Here is a 23793-nt window from a genome sequence, read left to right as displayed (position 1 = left end):
ATAAAAGGGGGCAGGTCCTGTACCAATTCCACACTTACCAGGTAGGAGGCTTTGGATAAATAACTTAACCTCCTTGAGCAGTTTCTCATTGGTAAAGCAGGAGAAGTACCTCATAGATTGTAAAGAGGTCTGGGAATGGATGAAAAGCACAGAGTAGGCATTGGATAAAACATTTCTTTTAGGACCATCTAACATTACTGTGGTGGTAGGGCTCCTCCCAAGTGGAAGAAAACAAAAGGCAACAATACAAACTTGGAGGAGGAACTGGGCCAGGGCACCTCTCCAGGTCAGGAGGACTTGGCACACGATCGGCTGCCTCCCCATCCCCTAGGCTTTGGTTCTAAAAGGCACCCCGAGCATTGCCCACTCTGGGGCCCCACTGGCCCTGACCTAAAGATTCTGAAGCTCATGGGGGTGAGGCTCATGGTGGGGCCCAGCTTCAGGGGTGCCTGGGAGCAGGAGGCTGGCGATTCAGGGCCCTCCACATCAGTGCTTCCGTTTCTTTAGATCCAATACCTGTGAGGGCTGGGGCATATTCCTACCACGAACAGTGGCCTTGGATGTTGAAGGAGCCTGCTCAGGCAATTGAGACACCCCTCCCTGGGGGTATGTCCCAGCTCCCCCTGCTTCCAAGGAGCTGGTGGCAAGAGTAGAAGAGCGTGCTAGGCATCCTAGGAGAGGATGTCTGCGTTGGGGGAGAGGGTGGGGCACATCCATGACAACGGAGAGAGGAAAAGAGGCACCTGCAATCCCTGCAATGTTCCCATGCAGGAGGGGTCAAACCCAAGAGTTCTTTCCATCAAGTCCCTTTCCCTGCATCCCTTCCTTCCCACCAGGGCTGGTCTGGTCCTACCATGTACTTTTCAGTGGCGTCTGACTGTGGCTTTGGAATTCCATGGCCCCAGACACCTAGGTAGGTACCCCCAGAGCTGGGTACCAAAGCTAGGACTTCAGCACCAGGCAGCAAAGGCATCAGAGACCCTGGGTACCTTGGCAAAGGCACCCCCCCCCCATGGGGCTTTGCCCACTTGGAGCAGTGGATTGTGTGCTGTGTGTGGAGGGGCTCTGATGACATAACACAAGGTAAGGTAGAGAAAACAGAGTTCCTCCAGCCCACCCATCTTGAGGCCTGAGACCCAACCGGAGCCTGGGAGCAGTGCTCACACTGGTCTTGCTTGGCTACCGGGAGCCTACTTGCTCAGCTGTGGGCAGGAAACCACCGGCAGCTCCTCAGGGCTTCTCTCATACCAGGGCTTCCTTCCCCCTGTGCCTCTGGGAGGGCAGGCCCACCAGTCGGGCACAGAGGCTGAGTGAGGTCTGTGCCCGGGATACAGGGCCAAGAGCCTGATTTGACCAGCCCTGCCACCAGGGCCCGAAGCTGAAAGGAGGGAGGAGGAGGGAGGGGCCCAGGTGGAAACTTGGAACTTTTATTAAATACTCATTCACCCGTTTGCCACCACCATCCAGAGCAGGAAAAAAAATTATCAAAATGGAATTAAAAAAAATAAAACAAATTACACCCAATCCCCAGTATGTACAAGGTTGCTCCCTGCCTCTCTGCCACAGAGAGGCTGGGGAGCAGCTGGGGGTAGGGGTGGGGCGGGGCACCTTTACTCCAGCCACAGGCCCCTGAGCAATTCTGACTACAGTGGCAGAAAGTCCCTGCTGCCAAGTGGCCAGACATCTCGGCTGGCCTCCGGGGAGGTGGTTATTGCTGAGAGGGGCAGTGCTGGGCCCAAGCTGCCCCTACTGGGCTGAAGGGCTGTCTGCCTTCTCCCCTAGTGGGCAGTGACCAGTTGGAGCAGAGGACCAGTCCCAAGAGCAGCCCCAGTTGCCACCTGAGAAGGGGAGTGGACCAAGGGCGGGAAGGGTGTTTTCTAGAGAGAGGAGAGGGTGCTCAGCTGATTTTGGGGGGAGGACACCCCAGTGCAGCCTGATCAAGCTTGTCCTCCTTAGCTCCTGAGGATGACACACTCCCCCGATTCCAGCTGCTTGGCCCTTCTCTTGGGCAGGACCCCTGTGCCCTTCAGGCCATTTTCCTGCTGCCTTCTTGCCCTAGAGACCTGTGTGGCCACCGTCCACGTGTCAGCCACAGCCTGGGCCCTTGGAGGCAAGGATGCCTGTACGGCATGGCACCTCTTCCAGCGTGGTGTGGGACCCAGCCCTCTCGGGCTCAGCAGCCGCTCTCCGAATCTGTGGTCTCCAGGGTCACAGTCCCTTGCTGCATGGCAGCAGTGGCTACGCTGATGGCCTCCTCTAAGGTCTGCTGCTCCTCCAGCTGTGGAGAAGGGGGAGGAGAAGGAAGGAGAGAGTGAGACCCTTCCTCCTAGATTCCAGTGGTAGTATATGAGGCCTACTTATTTGAATCTCCACCCACCCAGTGCCAAACACCTGAGAACTTAGTAGGGCCCCAAGAAACAGGAAGTTCACTGATAGAATCCTATTAGGCTAGACATGGTGAGGAGCCATGGAATGGTCCAGGGTCAGACAGAGCAGTTTGCTCATAGAAGGGGAACGACTGATTGGAGTAATCATCTACTTCAGCCTCCTTATTTTCCAGATGACGAAACAGGGACACGAAGAAATGAAGGGTTTAGACCACCAGGGAGACTGCCATCGAAGTTATCCTGAAGGTCAGAAGGGACTCCCTACCCTGACTCAGTCAAGAAAGAGCCTGAGACAGGTGTGTGGATACAGGCAGAAAGGGGTTTGTCCTCTGAAATGGGCTCTTTTTGAGCCAAATGCTGTCCTCTTCAAGACCTCCATCTAGTTCCCCTTCCCTTCTAGTTCCTTTCTCTGGCCACAGTATCCTACCAGACCTCTACTCACCTGCACTGCAATATGAGTTCCATTGGCTGTGGCTAACAGCGCCACCTGTTGATGATGAAGGGATGCTACACTTGAGTCCTCAGCCACCACAGTCCCAGAGGTAATGATTGTGACCTGAAATATAGAAGAATGAGGTTTTCCAACACACCTACATTACTCTCCCAACCCCCAACCCAAAAAATCTCTCCAAGCAAGGTGGCTGGGAACAACCCAGAAGGAAATGAATAAAACCATTATGAGTCAGATTAATTAATTAGCTTGGGGCTCAGAGCTAAGTGGGGTTGTATTTTACTTTAATTTACAGCCAACTTAATTTAGGAATTTTGAATCACAGAAGGACAGAGCTGTAAAAGGTCCCAGAGATAATTTAATCCCCTCATTTGAAGATGGACTAAAGTTCATGGAAAAGTAACTTGCTTATGGCAGCAAAGCAAATTTGGGGTAGACTGAGATTTAGAAACTGTCTCTTGACTCTCAGTGCAATGCTTTTCAACAAGAGTTGCTGACGACCCAGAGAAGATGTAGGGAAGACCCTTTATGTGTAGGAATCTTGGTCCTCGTATGAAGGCTTGACTAATTAAGCCTGAACTTTAGGGCTCATCCCACAGAAAGGAAGGACAAGAGAACAAGAAACCCCAAGCAAACCGCCTGGTCATACGGGCTGCGTCTGGGTGCCATCGGCGCTGACCATGGTGACTGTGTGTGTGCCAGATGTGGCAAGGTCATCATCATGACTAGGGATGGTGAGGGTGGTACTGCCGTGCTGGGTCACCATACTGATGGCACTCCCCAGTGCCTGCAGGTCTTCTGGTGACAGGCTGACCTGCCAACAGCAAGGAAGAAGATGAGCTGGGAGTGGAGGGGAGGGCTGTCTGAAAGCCCCTAGGCAGATGAATCTGCTCTCCCAGAGCAGGTTCGCTTATTGGTAAGCTAGATTAGCTTCTTGTCACAGGGTGGAGGGAGTCAGGACAGGCAAGTAAAACAGGCCCTAGGTTGCAAAGAGAGGCTACATTGGAAGAATTCTGCTGACCACTTCTATTCATCACCACTTTGCCTCAGGGCTCTGTTCCATGTAATTCAGGGTCTCCACCTAATTTCATCCTCATATCAACCCCAAAAGTCGTAAGTGCACTTGACAGTGAGGGTGCTGACAAAGGTCAGGTTATACTGCTGGCTAGAAACGCCAAGTTTCCAGATCCCACACCATGCTCTGGCCCGTATACCGACATGTCTCTCCTGAGAAGGACATCCAAGTGTTTCACTCAGATGAACAGGACCTGTCAGCCTCCAAGTAAAGAGGGAAGCTACTAACTGTGCTCCAGAAGTCACAGAGACTGAGCTGGAAGCATGAGGAAGAGGTGGGGGCCTGCGTTACAAGATTTGGTACCCTCGGCCTCAGCTTTCTGAGATCCATAAGGCTAAAAAAGAGAAACTGGGTGGACGTAGGGCTGTTAGAACTTGGAGCTCCCCAGAGAGAGTGGGAGAGGCTACCAGCCAGAGTGGCCCACCCCACCTCTACCCCCAGGGTCTGTACCTGCTGGGCACCATCCTGAGTGATCAGAGCCACCTGGGGGGCCCCATCTTCCTCGGTCACCATAGCCACTTGGGCAGGGATGTCATCACCCTCTTCTTTCACCTCCGACAGGTAAGCAATGCGGGGTCGTTTGGGTAGCGGGTTCTCCTCGGCTGCAGAGGCGGCTGGGAGAGGAGAGCCCAGGCTGACACCTGCCACCAGGTGGTCACGGGGAGGCCCAGCCGGTCCCCACTCTCACCTCCTGCCCACGCCCCTCACCCTCGAGCTGCTGTTGCTCATAAAGGGCCTGCTCGCTCTCCTCCGTGGCCTCCAGCTCGCCGTGGGCACTGCGCTTGTGCATGGCCAGGGTAGAGGTCTGCCGGTAGGTCTTGCCGCAGGTGCTGCAGGTGTAGGGCTTGCAGTGTGTGTGCACCACATGGTGCTTATACAGGCTTGAGTACTCGGTGAAGCGCTTCCCGCAGCCTGGCACCGTGCAAACGTATGGCTTCTCCCCTGGGGACACTGGGCTGTGAGGGGGGTGGGACCTGGGGCTGGCAAAGGGGAAACTAAGGGGATAGGAGTGGGGGACACGGTTGGTGAAGGGAGAGCCAGAGGGAGGAAGAGGGACTGAGATCTGGGACTCTGAATGGACAGAGTTGGGGAAGGTGACCAGTGGAAGGCAGAGGGAACGTGAGCGTGGGACCACTGAGCCCAGAGACAAGGTGGAGAGAAAATGGCAGGGGCAAGGCCGAGGCTAGTGAAGGGGCTGGTGGGGGGCGCTGGGGGCTTGTGAACAGAAGAGGCAGGAGATAGAGAGGGGTGACTGATACGTCAGGTACGATGGGAGAGTGAGGGGACACATGCGTCTGAGAGATGACACAGAAGGCTGGACAGGGACGTAACACTGGGGAGGGTGAGGATACACGGGAGTCACATGGACAGTGGATGAGGTGAGGAGCTGAAGATGACATTTCCCTCTGCTTTTTCCCCATCACACCTGACCCTGGCCTTTTTCTGGGAGCTCAGCTGGAGTGGGAGAATTTCGGGTGGGTATAGAGAGGCAGCAGGGAGCTGAGAGGGCCAGCAATGCCCATCAGATTGGACCTAACTGCTGAAGGAGGAACCGCTCACTGCAAGTGAAAGAGTGGTTCTGGGGATATGGCCGAAACCACCGAAACCCCTTGCCCTGCCCACGGACCAGCCTGGAATGACGTTCTGGGCTGCGTGTCGAGAACATGTTTAGGTCAGAAGCCTATGGTAGAGGGGGCTGGGGCCTCAGGGGTGGTCCTTGCATGCCAGCTGGCCCACCTGTGTGGATGCGCACGTGATTCTTGTAGTTGGTGGCACTGGTGAAGCCACGGCCACAGTGGGGCTCGGGGCAGGTGTAGGGCCGCTCGCCCGTGTGGGTGCGCACATGTACCTTGCGGATGTTAGACGTGGTGAAGGAGCGGCCACAGCCCTCAAAGGGACACCGGAAGGGGCGTTCACCTGTGGAGATGGGCTGTGTGAGGGCGGCTCTGGAAGGGGTCCTGCGGAGCAGGGAGCAGGGCGAGCCCTGGGCTCAGAGCCGGGTCTGAACGGGGCAGGGCGGGCAGGGCCCGGCCTACCGGTGTGGGTCCGGACGTGCTTCTGCAGGTCTCCGGAGGTCTTGAAGGCCTTGCTGCACAGCTCCTCTGGGCACTTGTATGGCTTCTCACCAGTGTGGGTGCGCACGTGGCTCTTCAGCCCATATCCTGTCCACGTGTGAGACGGAGGGAAGGAGGGGTGAGAAGAGCATTGGGTGGGGCCTCATCCTCCACCATCTCTTCTTCCTAATTCAGAGGCTCTCCATCTTCAGGTCTGCTCTGCGAGGCTCCGGACCTCCTCTGGCACAAGAAGCCTGTGTCTGCCTCTATCCCACCCCTGCCTGGGCAGGTAAGAGGGGCTGGAGAAGCCCACTCTGCTCTCCTTCCCTCTCCAGGGGCAGCTGGTGCCAATCCAGAACCAGTGTAAGAGGGAACCTAGAGAACCTATGCCTAAAGGGCCTCCATTCAGAGGGAAAACGAAGCCTAGAGGGATGCAACCGACCACCCAGCACCCCCAGCTGGTGGGTGTCAGGGCTGACGCAGAGGCAGGTCCCTCTGCCAACCCCCAGCTCCTGCTGCCTCTTGCCTCTGTAACAGGGTTTCCTCCAGAGACGGCGCCCTGCGTCAGAGCACTCCGACAGCAGTCTCTCCAGGAAGGCAGCCTGGTGCTTGGCTTCCTTGAGGGAGTTGCCAGAGCTAATCTAGAACCCTCTCCCCTCAACTGGAAGCAGTCCACCTTGGTTCCCATCCAGGTAGGTTACCTGTGGCAAAGGCCTTTCCACAGCTGGGGAAATCACACCTGTACGGACGGTCACCTGTATGAGCTCTCTCATGCACCTGTGAGGACAAGCAATCATGTAATTCAGAGGGACAAGGGTATGAATGGGCAGTTTAGTTCTCGTTAGGGCCCGGAGTATCAGCATTGGCCACCTCCTTTATTTTGCTTCCTCTTCAGCTGAGATGCCCCCTCCAGAGAGCCTTCCCTGATTCTCTTCCCTCCTGCATTCTTCATGTGTGTCAAAGCCCTCTGTGCTGACTTTTCTGTACACTCATCTCTTCCTTCCAGGAGGCAATGAGCAACTCGAGGTCAGGGACCAGTTCCAGTCAAAGCGGGAAGGCAGAATTACAGCCTGCTGGGAAGATGGCAAGGCTAAAAGCTCTCTGCAGCAACCTTACCTTTAAGTGATGAGCGGTGGTATAGAGACGCCCACAGCCCTTGTAGCCGCAGCGGAATGCTCTGTCCCCAACCTGCTGTCCTTTGCCATTATGGGGAGCCTGGCTGTCATGCAGAACCTGAGGAAAAAAATCTTGGGGTCCCTATATGTATTCTCCTCAATGAAAGAAGGGAAGAGGTAGGACACAGGACCCAGCTGGCCCCTTAAGACCCAATAAGTAGGGTTAAACCTACCAAGGGGGAGAAGTGCAACCTGGGTGACAGATCCAGACAGACGGAACAGACACCGGGGCATGCTGCAGAAGAAATGGGGCTGGCATGTGAAGTCACCACCCAGCTCTGATGCACAGAGGAATGAGTAAATGTCATAGGGGCTGTGACAGCTTTGGGAGAAAGGGTATCTCCTAGACGGCTAGGTAAGGTGAGGGAGGAGTGGTCTGAACAGCCACACTTGAGCTGGGTGGTGACTCCACATGCCAGCTGCCCCTTCTTTTGACCACCAACCTAGGAGGCGCAACTCTGGACATGTTTATCCTCTGATGGGAGGAGATCCTTCCCTCCCTGGGGGAAACCTGTGTTTGGAAGGGGCATTAACATGTGGCTTGCTGTGGGGATGAGCTCACCTGTGTTCACCAGAAGTGAGGTGGTCACAATCAACAAACCGCAGAAGTGCCAAGGGCAGGGGCCCGAAAGTCCCACCAGAAGCCTCAGCTCTAACCACGGCACCCGGCTAACTAACAAGTCGTTCCCTTCCCCTTCTCCTGCGAACACCCTTTTCACACCAGCCTCTGGCTTCGTGGAGCCCTTACTGTTCTTCTGCTTTCCCGGGCAGAGTCCTGCTGGGACTGTCCCTTAGTCTTTGTTTCTGGGACACTATGGCCTTCCAAGGAGCTCCTGAAACAGAACTCCGGAAGTCGTGGTGAGCAGGACACAAAAGAGGGAGACCAAATCCATGGCAAGGTCTGTCTAGTCAGCTCCAGGTCAAGGGGTCAAGCAGCTGACAAAGTTTCATGGATACTTAAGCAGCTGGTGGGTGGCAGGAGAGGGTCACAGGTGGCCAGGCCTGCTCGGCAGGCTAACCCACTCAGGCGTTCAGATTTCATTCCCATGTCCCACTGGCTCTTGAGGTAATCAAGGGAATCAAGGAACTTCAGGGCTGGAAGCGACCTCTGAGATCATCTGGCCCCATCTCATCGTATGAGACAGGAACAAGCTGAGGCCTAGGAGGGGAGTGACTTACCCAAGGTCAGACTAGGTAGAGGCAGAGCCAGCACAGATCTCAGGGCTCACAATTTAAAGCTCAGTTGTCTTTCCAACGTCAGTAAGCCTCAAATTAGGCTTCTAAAATACACCTGAAGGAACTGGAGTGGGAGTGGGCATAGCCCAGAGGGGCCTACTGCAAAGTTTTGTGCTTCAATTTGAAAAGACACGAGGATTTCCTCTTCTCTTTTATGATACAGACACATTAGTTTTATTATAAAAATAACTTCCCCCAGTCTTTGGGTAAAACGGGTGTTCCCAGAAGCCCTGCCACATCTACCCTGAGGCACTGCTGTTCATGGGGAGAGGGAGCACCCTGGTTTGGAAAGCTCACAGATCTCTGTACTGGTTCCCCCTACGGCAGGACCACAGCCCCAGCAGAGAGAGCTTAGACTGACTGATGTTTGGAAAGCCAAGATCCATTTCTTTGCAGCTGAGCTACTGTGCAAGCCTTGTGTTCCAAGAATCCCAGCTGCTCTGTTACATCTGCTCTTGTCACTGCCTACTGAGGTTATTTTCCCAAATGACTTAATGAGTCGCAGAGAAGAAATAAATACAAGAACATCTGACCTCGGTGGACTGGAAAACTAATAAAATTCACTGGCAAGGCAAGAGCTTTCTCAGACAGTACAGCCAAAGTGAAGCTGGGCCTAAATTCCCACCGTACGGATATCGCTGTTTCCTACAGCTGCCTTCCCTCTGCACAGACAGTATAAACAAGCGTGAGTGTACACAGCTGTCGGTGGCCCTGGCCAGGCTGTGATGCTTATCCGAGACGATGACGTGTGAGAGATAAGTCGGGGGAGCCAGTGTGGAGGGGCAAAGGGAGTAGCCCCGGCCATGTCCAGGCACAGGACCGCCCTTGTCCTCTACAAAGGTGGCAGATTTGGCAGGGCCAAGAGAGCTCACCTTGCTGGCGTACTGCTCCAGGGCCACCACTGTGTCCGTGCTGAAGCCCTCATCATCCTCTGTGGCCAGGTCCTCCAAGCCCACCTCTGTCTGCACGGCCAGGATGGTGCTGTCGGATGGCACAGCCACGGGGTGGTGAATGTAAGCAGTGGAGCCATCTTCCAGCTGGACGGCTTCCAGGGCACTGGGGTCATAGCCCTCTGCAGGGAACATGCGGTTAGCCCAGACGCTGCACAAGGGCAAAAGACGCGGCTGGGACCTGGGCTTTAGGTAACGAGAGGTACATATACCAAGGAGGGTTTTAACCTCGGGTTTCTCCTGGTCCCTCACTTTGGCGATTCACTTGGGCTGGCCTTCCTTCTGGGGCAGCCTCTCCTAAGCATGAGGTCTCCTATGGAGTACCGACTGGGAACTCACAAGCTCCGTGAGGACCTGAGGGGACCATCATCTTGGCCTAGATGACCACAAGAACCTCCTAACTGGTGGCCCCTCACCCCCTAGTTCCCTCCAGGCAGCAGAGCATCCAGAGGGATCTCTGCAGGACACAAATGCGATCACGTTACCTGAGGCTCTAAACAGTTCAACCATATTCCATTTGTCTCAGGATAAAGACCAAAACCCTTATCCGGAAGCCCCACTGCTCCGGCCCCCGCCCTCTCTATTGAGCTTCATCTCACCCACTCTGCCCTCACCCCCAGTACTCGAGCTCCTAGTAGTTCCTTGAACGTGCCGTTCTTTCTCCCCACCCACCCCCGTTTCCGGACCACACATGCTGTTCCTTTTGTCTGGGGTACTGAACCCTCCCTGCCACTGCTCTTCCCCAGCTAAGCCCACTTCACCCTCCAGCACTCAGCTCAAGTGTCACTTCCCCAGAGAAGTCCTCCATGAGCCTGAACTCCATTTGCAATGATCAGTTCATCATGATGGTTCATTTCAGGCCTATTTCCCCCACTAGATTCTAGGAGAGCAGGGGCTATGTCTGACTCTGTTCTCTCTTGTATACTCCACACCTAGTACCATGCCTGGCACGCAATAATTGCTCAAGAAACTACTTGTAGAAGTAATAAACCATTATTCTTCGATACCTTAAAAGCTTAATTCTTAAAAAAATGATAGTTAATTTTTTAGTCCTGGTCTTCGATGACATCATTGGGTCCTATTTAAAGGCCTAAGAATTTGTGGCTGTGCTGGAGCCAAAGCCGCCATCAAGGCCCAGGCTACAGACCCCCATGCTCAGCCTCCCGGGGGCAGAAACAGCTGTTCCTGTGGTCCACGCCAGGGAAGGCAGGCGAGCCTGCTGAATCAGGTGAGCTTGGAGACCACAGCTCCATGTCTCTGCCCCAGCTCCCAGGGTGCACAACTCCAACCGCCAACCTCTGCCAGTTCTGCTTCCCTTCCTTCTTGCCAGTCGTGATAACTGTGACCCCACCTTTGGGTGTGCGGTGTATGTAGGCCATGCTGCCATCTTCCAGCTGCACGGGCTGTCCATCCTCAAAGGAAAGAGGTTCTGTAACGAGAGCAATGCCTGCCTTTCTCTGGAGCTCGGTGTCACAGAGGGGAGTCCTTCAGTGGGGGCTGCCTGGCCTGCCTCATGAGGCAGGGGTGTCTCAGGATGCCCTCACCTTTCTGCACTGTCACTTGGTGAATGTATGCAGTGGTCCCGTCCTCGAGCTGGATCACTTGCCCTTCAAGAAGCTTCTCTCCTGTGGAGGTGGAAATAGAGAGAAGCGGGCCAGGCCCAGAAGAGGGCTGAGGGACACATGCCTGTTTTAGCAGAGGCCTGTTGGAGGCACAGATCGTGTGTCTAAGCACAGGTGACATTCTCCATGTTACCTCATTCCCTCCCTCCCTCCCAGGCCTGTGCCTCAGAGGCACTGGCGGTAGAGACATCCTGCCATGAGGAACCCTATAGCTCCCAGCAGATTCCCTTCCTGTCACTCACAGGAGGAGCAACTTCCTTTATTATTCTACCCACACCTGGCAAAGTGGGGACTTCCAACCTGGCAGTAAGCTGCTGAGACTGAGCTAAATGGCAAACAAAGGATGCCCTGAAATGTGGAAAGGCCCCAGTGGGTCAAAGTTCAGATCTGACTCAAACTAACTAAATTAAAATACATTCCCTTGTCTCCCACTGTGGCAGTATGCCAAGCCCTAGACCCTCTGATAAGGCAATATAGCTTAGAGGTTAAAAGCAGTGGGCTCTGGGGCTTCCCTGGTGGCGCAGTGGTTGAGAGTCTGTCTGCCAATGCAGGGGACACGGGTTCGAGCCCTGGTCTGGGAAGATCCCACATGCCGCGGAGCAACTAGGCCCGTGAGCCACAACTACTGAGCCTGCGCGTCTGGAGCCTGTGCTCCGCAACAAGAGAGGCAGCGATAGTGAGAGGCCTGCACATCGCGATGAAGAGTGGCCCCCGCTTGCCGCAACTAGAGAAAGCCCTCACACAGAAACGAGGACCCAACACAGCCAAAAAAAATAAAATAAATAAAAAAAAAAAAGCAGTGGGCTCTGGAACCAGTCCAGACCTCCTGGGTTTGAATTTCAGCTCTACCTCTTACTAGCTGTGTGATCTTGGACACCTTATTTAACCTCTCTGTGCCTCAGTTTCCTCTTCTAAGAGCAAAAGGCTCTTAGGTTTAGAATTAGAATTAGGCCTCTCCTTATGTCCAGTGAGTTGATAGGGAGAAGGGGTAAAGGAAGTGAGAAAGGGAAGAAGGAAAGGGAGACTGAAGACTTAATGACAAGTGCTTTCTTTGTTCCTTTCTTTACAAGTTTCAGGTTTAGGAATTTGAGCTCCTATGATGTGGGAGAAGGACCAGACAGCTACTTCTGGCTCACCTCTGCTGATGTCTCCCACTCAGAAGAATTCCCAAACTTGTCCCCAGACTGAGTTTTCTTGGGTCGGTAACTAACAGTTCAACAACCCAGCCAGAGGCAGGGAAGGTGGAGACAAAGATAAGAAGTAGGAGTGAAAGGCAGTTGAGACAAGGGGAGAGCGACTCCCCCTCTTCCCTCCCGCCCAGCAAGCAGTAAGCTACCCTGCCTTTTAACACTTTAGCTGTCCTGGCAAGGGCACCAGTACATGGGGTTCTGAAAGTATCATCAGAGCTTCTGCTAGCGGAGTGGGTACTGCTTCAAGGCAGGAAACAAGAGGTTGAGAAGAGTTATTTGGGAGAAAATTTCAACCTTGAATTTCCTTTAACAAGCAGAGATGACAATGGGGAGAGGAGAGGCAGGGGGGAGAAGAGCTGACCGTCAGGGCCCTCATACCCCACTACAGAGGTGACCGCATGTTCCAGTTTGCCTGGAACGGTGCCAGCACCGTTATTCATAGCACGCTCTTCCACTCTCCAAAGTGTCGGCTTTGAATAACAGGTTTCACACTTACCCTAATTATAGGTAAGTGTCATAAAATTTTAGGGCTTTCGGCTGGCTAAGCTGGGCCCAGGCAGAGCTGCCTGCTGACAGACATGAAAGTGCCCTGGTCAAGGGCATCAGAGGAGCTCACCAGCAAGAGAGCTGCCTTTCAGGACAGTGAGGTTCTGGTTCCTGAGGGCCAACTCTGCTCTCAGTAGTGTGAAATCTGTTGTGTGTGAGTGTGTGTGTGCACTCGTGTAAGCACACACTACAGCACCATGGAGGAGGCAGAGAACAGAGCCAGGAAGAGTGACAAGAGGAAGATATAAACGGAGAGGTTGGGGAGGCAAAGAGATCCAGACATAAGAAGACAAGATGTAAGAAAAGAGTGTGGCTTCCTCAGGCCAAGTGTTGCCACTTGTTTTTTATTCATTCAGTCAACCATTAATTCATAACAGAAGACTGAGGCATGGGAAATACCTGGGTCCACAGAGTAAACACAGCCCCATCTATAGTTCCTAAGTTCTTCCATCCCACTGAGACTGCTGCAAAGGGGCAAGACCTGTGATGGGAAGTCTGCAAACAGAGGGTTGCAGGCTTCACAAGTATTCTAGAGAAGTTCCATTACCACGAAAATGAAGTCAGCCAGACCCATACATCATCATATGGAAAGAGCTTATTGATGAGTTTAAGGGGCCTCTTTGTCGTCGTCAGAAAGCAGATGATTTAAAATGAAATCAACAAACAATTTATCTGTAAGCTTGGGACCTGAAATACATTTTGACAATGTGTTGAAATGGAGGAGGGCAATGTTACAATGACAGTGCAGTCACGTGGATGGCGGTGCTCACAGAGTCCAGAAATGACAAAATAAAGAGTAGGAATGAGGCGGTGTTTGGCCAGTGCTGTCCAAGAAAGACACGCATGCCATCTGGCAAGCCTGAGAATGCTGGCGAGAAAGACAGAGGCTGTCAGGATGGTGAGTGTCCCTGGCCAGAAGGCCCTGCCCTTCAACAACGCTCTGTTCTGACTCCACGCCCTCCTTGAGAATCTGAATTTCAGGTAAATCTGAATTTCAGATAAACAATGAAGTTTTTTTTAGTACTTGGTGTTATTATGTTACTGTTTTTAATATTTAATCCCATGTTTATACATGTCTTCCTCATGCAGTATGTGGAACATACTTATACTACAAAATTATTCGTTGTTTATCTGTAATTAAAATTTAACTAGGGCTTCCCTGGTGGCACAGTGGTTAAGAATCCGCCTGCCAATGCAAGGAACATGGGTTCGAGCCCTAGTCCGGGAAGATCCCACATGCCACGGAGCAACTAAGCCCGTGCACCACAACTACTGAGCCTGCGCTCTAGAGCCCGTGCTCCACAACCAGAGAAGCCACTGCAATGAGAAGCCTGCGCACCGCGACGAAGAGTAGCCCCCGCTCGCCACAACCAGAGAAAGCCCGCGCACAGCAACGAAGACCCAACGCAACCAAAAATAAAAATAAATAAATAAATAAAATAAAATAAAAAAATTTAACTGTGTGCCCTGCATTTTTATTTCTGGTCACCCTAGTGGGGTCTAAGGCATGAGATCTATGCTTGGGTGCCCCCTCTGAACCTAGAAGAGTATCTTGTACATGGTAGGTGCTCAGAAGATAGTTTGACTGCTTAAACTTGCTTAAATTAAAATGAACTGCTTCTAGAAAGCACTGAGAAACTGGAAAAGCAGGAAGTCACAACCAGCACTGTGTTCATCCATTCCAGAAATATTTATGAACTACTCACCACATGTAAGGAAGTCTGCCTTTCGGAGGTCTTGGCTCCTATAGCTAGGCTAGTCTGATTTTCTAGCCTGCCTACATGGCATTTCATTTTAAGGAGTTCCCTTTCCATCAATCACCTTGAGAGATTCTCATGCAGAGCAGGCTGTGGCAAGCAGGCTGGAAGGCAGGCTGGTCGTGAGACTCTGGGACGGGGACAGGGCGGGATTCTGAGGTCCCCGGAAATACCTTTGATAGCTTGCTGTACGTAGGCCGTCGTCCCGTCACTGAGGGTCACCGTCTGCAGCCCCAAGCTCTCCATGGCAAACTCCTGCTCGTACACTCAGACATGAAGTTGTCTTCTTCCCAGCACTGAGAGCCACAGCTGAGGTCAGAGATTTCCTTTGGCGTCACAAATCTGAGAAAACGGACAGTGTCATATTATAAGCTGTACGGCTTCCTCCTGCCGTAAGGACACACAGGGACAATGAAGGAGGCCAGCCAAGAAAAAAAAGAGGCGAATTCTTCAAAGTACAGAACTATGTTGGTTTTTATTAAGAGAGTTCAAAATATACACACTTAAGAATTCTAAAGGTTGAGCATGCAAGAGAAGCATGCCAGCCAAATTGATTGTAAAGTAAGATTTCATTAATCAAAACCCACTTTTAAACTCGCTCCCCTTAGAAGGGAGCCCCACTGAAGGCAGGCGGCCAACCCCACTGCTGCTGGTTCTCTGTGACCATTCTGACATCTCTCCTGTGCTCAGATCTATCCATTCACCAGCCTTGTAAATATCACACAGGCATCACAAACAGCACAAGTCCCCAACAGAACTCACAATGGTCCCCACCCCAAGAACTGTTCCACTCCCAGTATCCCCTATCCCAGGGATGGCATGTCCAGCCACCCAGAATCAGTGGGGGTCATTCTTTTTTTTTTTTTTTTTTTTTGGCCACATGGCTTGAGGGATCTTAGTTCCTGGACCAGGGATTGAACCCGGGCCCTAAGACTGAAAGCACGGAGTCCTAACCACTGGACCGCCAGGGAATTCCCAGTGGGTTCATTCTTGATTCTTCCTTTTTCCTCAGAAGTCTAGGTACACCACCATCTTACATCATACACAAAAATTAACTCAAAATGGATTAAAGAATTTAATGTAAGACCTGAACCCATAAAACTCCTAGAAGAAAACATGGGTGGTAAGCTCCGTGACATCAGTCCTGGCAATGATTTTTTCGGATTTGTCACCAAAGCAAACAAAGGCAAAAATAAACAAATGGGACTAAAAAACTAAAAAGCTTCTGCACAGCAAAGGAAACAATCAACAAAATGAAAAGGCAACCTATTAAATGGGAGAAAATATTTGCAAATCATGTATCTGATAAGGGGTTAACATGCAAAACATTCAAAGAACTCATATAACTCAACAGCAAAAAGCCAAACCATCCAACTGAAAAACAGGCAGATGATCTGAAAAGACATCTTTCCGAAGAAGATATATAGATGGCCAAAAGGTACATGAAAAGATGTTCAACATCCCTAATCACCAGTGAAATGCAAATCAAAACTACAATGAGATATGACCTCACACCTCTCAGAATGTCTATTACCAAAAAGACAAGAAAAAACAAGTGTTGGTAAGGATGTGGAGAAAAGGGAACCCTTGTGTGCTATTGGTGGGAATGTAAATTGACATAGCCACTATGGAAAACTGTATGGAGGGTCCTCAAAAAATTAAAAATTTGATCCAGGAATTCCATTTCTGCATATTTATCCAAAGAAAACAAAAACCTTAACTTGAAAAGATATATGCACCTCCATGTTCACTGCAGCATTATTTACAATAGCCAAGACATGGAAACAACCTGAGTGTCCACTGACAGGTGAATGGATAAGGAAGTTGTCATGCACACGCACGCACGCACGCACACACACACACACACACACACACACAGAATGGAATATTATTCAGCCACAAAAAAGAATGGAATCCTGCCATTTCGACAACATGGATGCACCTTGAGGAAGGACATTATGCTAAGTGAAATAAGTCAGGCAGAGAAAAAACAAACACTATGATCTCACTTATATGTGGAGTCTTAAAAAAGAAAATCTAATGGATTCATAGATACAGAGAACAGATTGGTAATTGCCAGAGGCAGGGGTTGGGGGTAGGTAAAATGAGTAAAGGGAGTGAAAAGGTACAAACTTCCAGTTATAAAATAAGTCCTGGGGGATGTAATGTATGGCATGATGACTACAGTTAATAATACTGTAATGTACATTTGAAAGTTGCTAAGAGAACAAATCTTAAAGTTTTGTATCACAAGAAAAAAAATTCTGTAAATGTGTATGGTGCTGGATGTTAATTAGACTTACTGTGGCGATCATTTCACAATATATACAGATATCGAATCATTATGATATACACCTGAAATGAATGTAATGTTGTATGTCAATTATACCTTAATTTAAAAAATTAAAAGATAGACAAAAAAGTCTAGGTACCTAATTTCAGATGAGTATCACCTTGTACCTCTTGACTAATGTAAGAGCCTCCTAACATATGTCCTCAATAAATTGTTGCCCGTTTCCTATTCATTTTGTAATACTGTGTCAGATCTAAATCTACCACTTCCTTGATTAAAACTCTTCAGTGGCTTCCTACCACCCTAAGAATTCATTCTCCTTGCAGGCAAGGCTGGTCCCCTTATAAGTCCCTGCAGCCCTGGCTACTACCTCTTCCTGGCACTCACAATCCTGGAGTCACCTACTTCAGTACTTATCACTACCTCTTTAACACATGTTGCCTACACAAGACTTTGGGCTCCAGCCTGGTTCCTGGTTCACTGTGGGCTCTCCACAATTCCTTGTTCAGTGACCTACCAGGTCCTTGTGCCAGGAGGGAAGCGCTGGAGTGTCCTACTGGCAGCACTTGCTCTGCGTCTGCCATAGTACAGAGCGTACTAGAGCCTCTGCTCTAGGCTCAGGGATTAAGATACTCTTTGCCACCCATCCATAGAATTCTCCTGGACCTGAGGTCTGGACTTCCTGCTTGATTCTCACTACCTGCCAGCTGATCTTCTCAATCAGTGCTGCCCAAACTGTTTTCACATCAGGGCACCCAGAGAGAAGGATATTTGCGTGTCACACTTTGGATGCTGCTGCTTGAAGCCAGGAGCAACCAGCTGGGGCTTTGGCAGCCCGAAGGGCTGAGTGTATCAGTATTTTGACATAACTATAGCCCAGTTGTGACACACTGGTTGGGATACTCTACCCTAGACTTGGCATCTCCACTAGAATTATTCATTCATTCTGTCCATAAACATTTACTGAATGGGCTAAGCTCTGGGGATAGCACTACTACTACCACTAATAGTGAATATTGCTGGAGAGCTAACCATGTACTAGGCATTTACATATAGTAACTCGTTTAATCCCCAAAATGGTCCTTTAATTAAATACTATTATTATCCTCATTTTACAGTTGAGGGAGTTGAAGCCCAAGCCATTAACTTGTTCAAGGTTGCACAGCTAATAAATGGAAGAAGAGGATTTGAATCCAGGCCATCTGGCACCAGAGTGGGCTCTTAAGTAATCTACTCTGCTGCCTAATACAGAGGTTTTAAGCTGGAGTTTATGAACCCTGAAGCCACCTGGTAATACTTTTTTGGTGTGTGAGCTTGTACATTTTTCTGAAGAGGGGAGAGTCCATGACTGTCATCTGAGTCTTACAAGGATTAAAGGAGGTAAAGAACCACTGGCCTAGGAATTCCCACATCTGACTCCTCTTCTTTGGTCTACTAGGATCCTGGCAGTGACCCCAATGTTGCCCAGAGTCCTGATAACCCCCACATGGTCCCTATTTCATGAAAGCTCTGGTCCTGGCCTGTTTTCATCTGCTCCAGGACCTTCAACTTTCATTCTCTTGATCAGGGAGAGAAGTTCTTTTGGTAACCTGTTTTCATATAAACAGCATTGTCAGAAATAAGAATACACCTGAGAGACCTAGGTCGGAAAACAAAGCAGGCTGTAGGTTGAAAAGGGACTACAAAACGGCCTCAGATCTTTATGGCTGGGCCCTGTGACTGCTGAAGCAATGGTTGGTTTGATTTAGCTCATCTGTATTCTGTTGAGACTTTCTGAGGAAAATCTGTGCCATGGTTAAAAACACAGGCTCTGGTGTCAGCCTTGGTTCTAATCCAGACTTTACCTCTTTGACGCTGTGTACCCTTGGAAAGTAACTGAACCTCTCTGAAACTTAGATGCTACTTCTAAAAAATGAGGATAATAGTGGCGCCTTCTTCAAACGTTGCTGTAAGGATAAAATGAGGTCACGTACGTCAGCATTTAGCACAGTGATGGCACACAGGAAGTACTCGAGAAATTCTGGCTCTGAGGAAGGGGATGGAAGAGGAACCTAAAGGGATATGCTTTTGAAGCAATGGGTATTTCTAAAACAGCCAAGAGTACTGGCAACAGCTCGGGACCAGAAGTCTGCAGAAAGCCTTTTAACCTCGATTCTATCTTCTGTGACTGCCTCTTAATCTGTAAAATAAAGTGTTGGTTCAAATGACCCTAAAATCCTTTCCATTGTTCGTGCTAATAACACTTATCAAATATATAGTCCTTAATGTGTCAGCTGCTGTTCAAAGCACTTTACCTATATTAACTCTTTTAATCTTAAAAATAATCCTATGAGGAAGTAGGTACACTATCCCCATTTTACAGATGAGGTGACTGAGGCTTAGAGGTGGAGTAATTTGCCCAAGGTCCCAGAACTAGTTAGTGCTGAAGCCAGGATCAAAGCCAGGCTGGCTGGCCACAGAGTCCATACCTCTCAATATCTGGTGCATTTCTTCCTTTTGCTAATCCACTGTGACACAACATCAGCTCTCAAAACGCTTGAATACTGGTTGTTTAGCTTTCATCTCACCCACTGCAACTTAAAACCAGTTCTTCTCGACCTGACCACATGGAAAGAGGGAATCGCTGGTAGCCACATTTCCCAAAATAACACTTTTTAGACTCAAAGAAAACAAATCTCCACTCTTTTACATGTTCTCATGTCCAGGCTAAATACAGTTTTCCTCCTTAAGCCTCATAATATACACTTTTTTTTTTTTTAAATTTTTATTTATTTATTTATTTATGGCTGTGTTGGGTCTTCGTTTCTGTGCGAGGGCTTTCTCTAGTTGTGGCAAGCGGGGGCCACTCTTCATCACGGTGCGCGGGCCCCCCACTATCACGGCCTCTCCTGTTGCGGAGCACAGGCTCCAGACGCGCAGGCTCAGCAATTGTGGCTCACGGGCCTAGTTGCTCCGCGGCATGTGGGATCTTCCCAGACCAGGGCTCGAACCCGTGTCCCCTGCATTGGCAGGCAGACTCTCAACCACTGCGCCACCAGGGAAGCCCATAATATACACTTTTAAAACAGTCTACTCTTGCTCTTCTACCATTCCCTGATCTCTGAAGCTGCTTTCCAACAGAGCCTGACAGCAGGTGAGGAGAAGGTGCTTCCTGGCTGCCAGGCATGTACAAGTGTCTAATTGCCATTTTTCTCCCTTTCTTTTGTTAAATGATGAATCCTCCTGTGCCAGTACTAAACCAACAACAGTGACACTGGCAGAGCCAAAGAGAGGCTTGTGACTGCCTCAGGATGGCTGGGTCTGAGCAGTTTCCGCCTGTACTTGACACTTCAGATTCATAACTCCCGTGGCCCTCTGAGAAAGAGTAGGGGGAGGGGGGGAGCAGGGGCAACTGCTATGTTTTCTCCTCGGAGGGTGTAAGTTATACCAGATCCCTAATGACCTGAGCTGGGTATAGGGGACAGCCAGTCTGGGGGAAAGGAGGGAGTGGGGAATAAGAGCATGACAAAAGGTAGGGATGAAAAGGGAGACTGACACTCCCAGAATTATCAGCAAGTCCAGTTCCTGTTTGTTGCATTTTTAAATGAACTTAACCTACTGTTTGCTCTGATGCAGGAAACAACCCTATGGCTTCATAATATATAAATGTGTTTCCTATTGTAAACATAAATTTTAATTACCAGTGAGATAACATCTAGAAAAACTTTTTAGACACATAGAATCTTTAGGTCTCTCTATGAAAAAAGATGTGCTTAAATTGCCTCCCCAAAGCAGAAAAATAAGAGAAATGACAGACGGGAAATTAAAGAGTAGCCATGTATTTGTGCTTCTCCACTTGGTCATGGTTTAGATCTAATCTGATCCACACCCAGGCTGGGCTTCGCCTTGACTACAGGCACCTGTTCACTAGTCTACCATTTTCTGCTAACCCGAACTCCCTGGTCATTTGGAACAAGGCTTTCTGTACTCTGCCTCAGCCAGCCCAGAGGGCAACTGTATTGAGAAGCCAAAAAAGAGAAAAACAAAACATTTGCTTGGAAAGAGAAGAATGTTCAACTTTGAAAAAAAAAAAAATGACAATTTTCACTCAGATAATTCTTCATTTGGAAATATAGAAAACTTCTCAGAGAGGACAAAGCGACATTAGGTTGGGAGGGATGAAGGCTGAGGGAGTCAAGTGGCAAACAAATTAGAACCGGATTTGGAAGAGCTGTAGTAAAATGATTCAGTATTCGTGATTATAGAAGAAGACTTCAATGCACACACAAAAAGCTTAGTGAAACAGGCTTGGTTCTGTGGGTTTCCAAACACTAAAGAGAAAACAGGAAATTAATAACAGAAACATATTTAAAACATCAGCTAAACATCTCTTTCCAAAAGGCACAATGATGTTAAAAGCCCAGAGTACTTTTTAGTATGGTTCCTATTTGGTTGGCTACTATAATTTTATAGGTTTGAATTAGTCACAGAAAAGGGAGTATTTAGGCAAAGTGGATTATTTTCAATTCCAAAAGGGCAATGAAAATGCATACTCCTTTACTGCAGACCAGCATTCATTTAAACTAAAACAGATAACTTAAAAATCTAATTTTCGGCCAAATGTTTAAGTGAATTTTAACACCTTAGTTTGTAGACATTCAACAGAGCAATCATGGGGGAGTTTCAAACCCACCTTTAGTCCATGAAAAGAAAAGTGCAGAATAAAGGCAATTTGGAAGGGTTACCCTAAGGCTATCACTTTACATCAACAAGCAAATTAATACAGATACGATGAGGTTACATCTCAATTGTTTCTGGAATTCAGCTTGGGATCACTGCTGGCTTGAGAAGGGCTATTTGAAAACGAAACATTCCATCAGCATCAGGAGGAACTGGATCATCGCGGTTATTTAGACACATCATGTTATTTAAAACACCACCCTGGGACAAAAAGGTTAAATTTATATTACCAGTTCATCAAAATGGAACAATATCCAGATCTCAACCAGGATAAGAAGGGAGTTTTGGACTTTTGAAGCATAAGAAAATCAAGTCAAAAGGAAGAGTTGGCTTAAAAAAACCCTCGACATTAGGGGAAAATACTAAAGAAATAAAACATAACACATGATATTAAAAACACATATAACTGATAGATAACTAATAAGGACCTACTATATAGCACAGGGAACTCTACTCAATACTCTGTAATGACCTATATGGGAAAAGAATCTAAAAAAGAGTGGATATATGTATATGTATAACTGATTCACTTTGCTGTACAGCAGAAACTAACACAATATTGTAAATCAACTATACTCCAATAGAAATTAAAAAAAAAAACACATGTAATTGAACTGTACACTTAAAAATGGTTAAGATGGCAAATTTTATGTTCTGTATATTTTACCACAATAAAAAAAAACTAGGTGGAAAAAAAACCCACATGCAGACACTCACAAACCTCCAAGAACATTATCAAATTCCCACTGGACAAATAAGGCTACAATATGAATTCACGTAAGCAAAAAACACTAATATTAAAAAAAAAGTTTAATTAGTAATTAAAGAATAAGAGAGAATAATCATGAGGATATTATACTTATCAAATTACCAAAAATCAAAGTAAAAGTGTTCACATCCAACAGACAATGAGATATCACTACACACCTATTACAGGAGCCAAAATTCAAAACACTGACAACACCAAATGCTGGTGGGAATGCAAAATGGCACAGCAAAACGGTATTCTGCAAGACAGTTAGGCAGTTTCTTACAAAGCTAAACATATTCTTACCATAAGATCCAGAAATCCTATTCTTAGGTATTTACCCAAATGAGTTGAAAACTTATGTCTGCAGAAAATCTTGCACATGGATGTTTACAGCAGCTTTATTCATAATTGCCCAAAACTGGAAGCAATCAAGATGTCTTTCAATAAACAAACTGTGGTACATTCATACTATGGAATATTACTCAGCAATAAAAAGAGCTATTAAGTCATGAAAAGACATGGAGGAACCTTAAAATGCATTTTGCTAAATCAAAGAAGCCAATCTGAAAAGGTTACATACAGTATCATTCCAACTATATGACGTTCTGGAAAAGGAAAAACTATAGAGACAGTGGAAAGATCAGTGGTTGCCAAGGGTGTGGGGTGAGGGGAGGAGGGATGAACAGGTGGAGCACAGGTCATTTTTAGAGCAGTGAAACTATTCTGCATAAATCTATAATGGTGGATAACTGACATTATACATTTGTCAAAACCCATAGAATGTACAACACAAAGAGTGAACCATAATTGCAAACTATGGACTTTAATTAATAATAATGCCTCAACATTGGTTTATCAATTGTAGCACATATACTACACCATTGTAAGATATTAACAGGGGAAACTGGGAACTGGGGGCGGGGGGTTGGGGAAGAAGGGAGTATATGGGAACTCTCTGTACTTTCTGTTCAGTTTTTCTGCAAACCTAAAACTGCTCTAAGAAACAGTCTATTAATTACAAAAAAAAAAAACAAATTGAACCATCAGTGTTGGCAAGGCCGGGAGAGGCAGGTGCAAGCGTGCATTGCTAATGGCACTACAGGGGCTCCAGGTTCTCCAGAGAACAATCTGTCAATGCTTAACCCCACCAGGAAAGGTTCAGGATCTGAGATCTAATCATCTCATCTTCATAATTCATCCCACGAAAAGAATGGACAGAAAACAAGAGCTACTTGCACAGGATGCTTGTTTAAACGTTTCAGACAAGAACCACCAAGACCATCTGGATTAGTGGAAGAGGGTTAACAAATCAACACTAAGTGAAAAAAGATGAGGCTGAACACACATCCAGCTCCAACTCACAGAAACCTAAACTCCAAATGAGAAGAGGGCAGAAGAGGCCAAAATGAAATTAACAGTAGTGCTAAAAGGAGGGGGTATAATCTTAAAAAAAAAAAAAAAAAAGTCGCTGAAATGAAAAGATACCAGCATTGAGCTGAGAGGCAGCTCTACAGTGGACACTAAACCCGTCTGCTTGGTTGCCCAGCTCCACCCTCGGGGAGTTTTCCTTTACTCTCCCCACAGCCT

The 23793-nt window shown here is 48.4% G+C and overlaps 1 protein-coding gene across 6 annotated transcripts in view; it reads right to left on the bottom strand.

Moving 5' to 3' along the window:
* Positions 1-1001: 1001 nt before the first annotated feature.
* Positions 1002-23793, bottom strand: part of ZNF76 (zinc finger protein 76) — a 32741-nt gene continuing 9949 nt past the window's right edge. For 2 of the 6 annotated variants that reach the window (XM_007197992.3, XM_057555173.1), the window contains exons 2-14: positions 14617-14785; positions 10873-10953; positions 10680-10757; positions 9251-9450; positions 7084-7200; positions 6669-6744; positions 5950-6075; positions 5651-5830; positions 4622-4855; positions 4364-4527; positions 3488-3652; positions 2830-2943; positions 1011-2278 (exon numbers count right to left, since the gene is read on the bottom strand). In XM_007197992.3, coding sequence (XP_007198054.1) covers positions 2174-2278; positions 2830-2943; positions 3488-3652; positions 4364-4527; positions 4622-4855; positions 5651-5830; positions 5950-6075; positions 6669-6744; positions 7084-7200; positions 9251-9450; positions 10680-10757; positions 10873-10953; positions 14617-14689 — 1713 coding nt within the window. In that variant the 5' untranslated portion in view covers positions 14690-14785 and the 3' untranslated portion in view covers positions 1011-2173. The other 4 variants (XM_057555172.1, XR_009009555.1, XM_057555174.1 and 1 more) reach the window with 4 other exon arrangements.

The sequence above is a fragment of the Balaenoptera acutorostrata genome, chromosome 10 (assembly GCF_949987535.1).
Source record: "Balaenoptera acutorostrata chromosome 10, mBalAcu1.1, whole genome shotgun sequence".
In the NCBI taxonomy this organism is placed as follows: domain Eukaryota; kingdom Metazoa; phylum Chordata; class Mammalia; order Artiodactyla; family Balaenopteridae; genus Balaenoptera; species Balaenoptera acutorostrata.
Note: the sequence above shows the minus strand (reverse complement) of the source record. Positions and strands in the feature narration are given on the sequence as shown.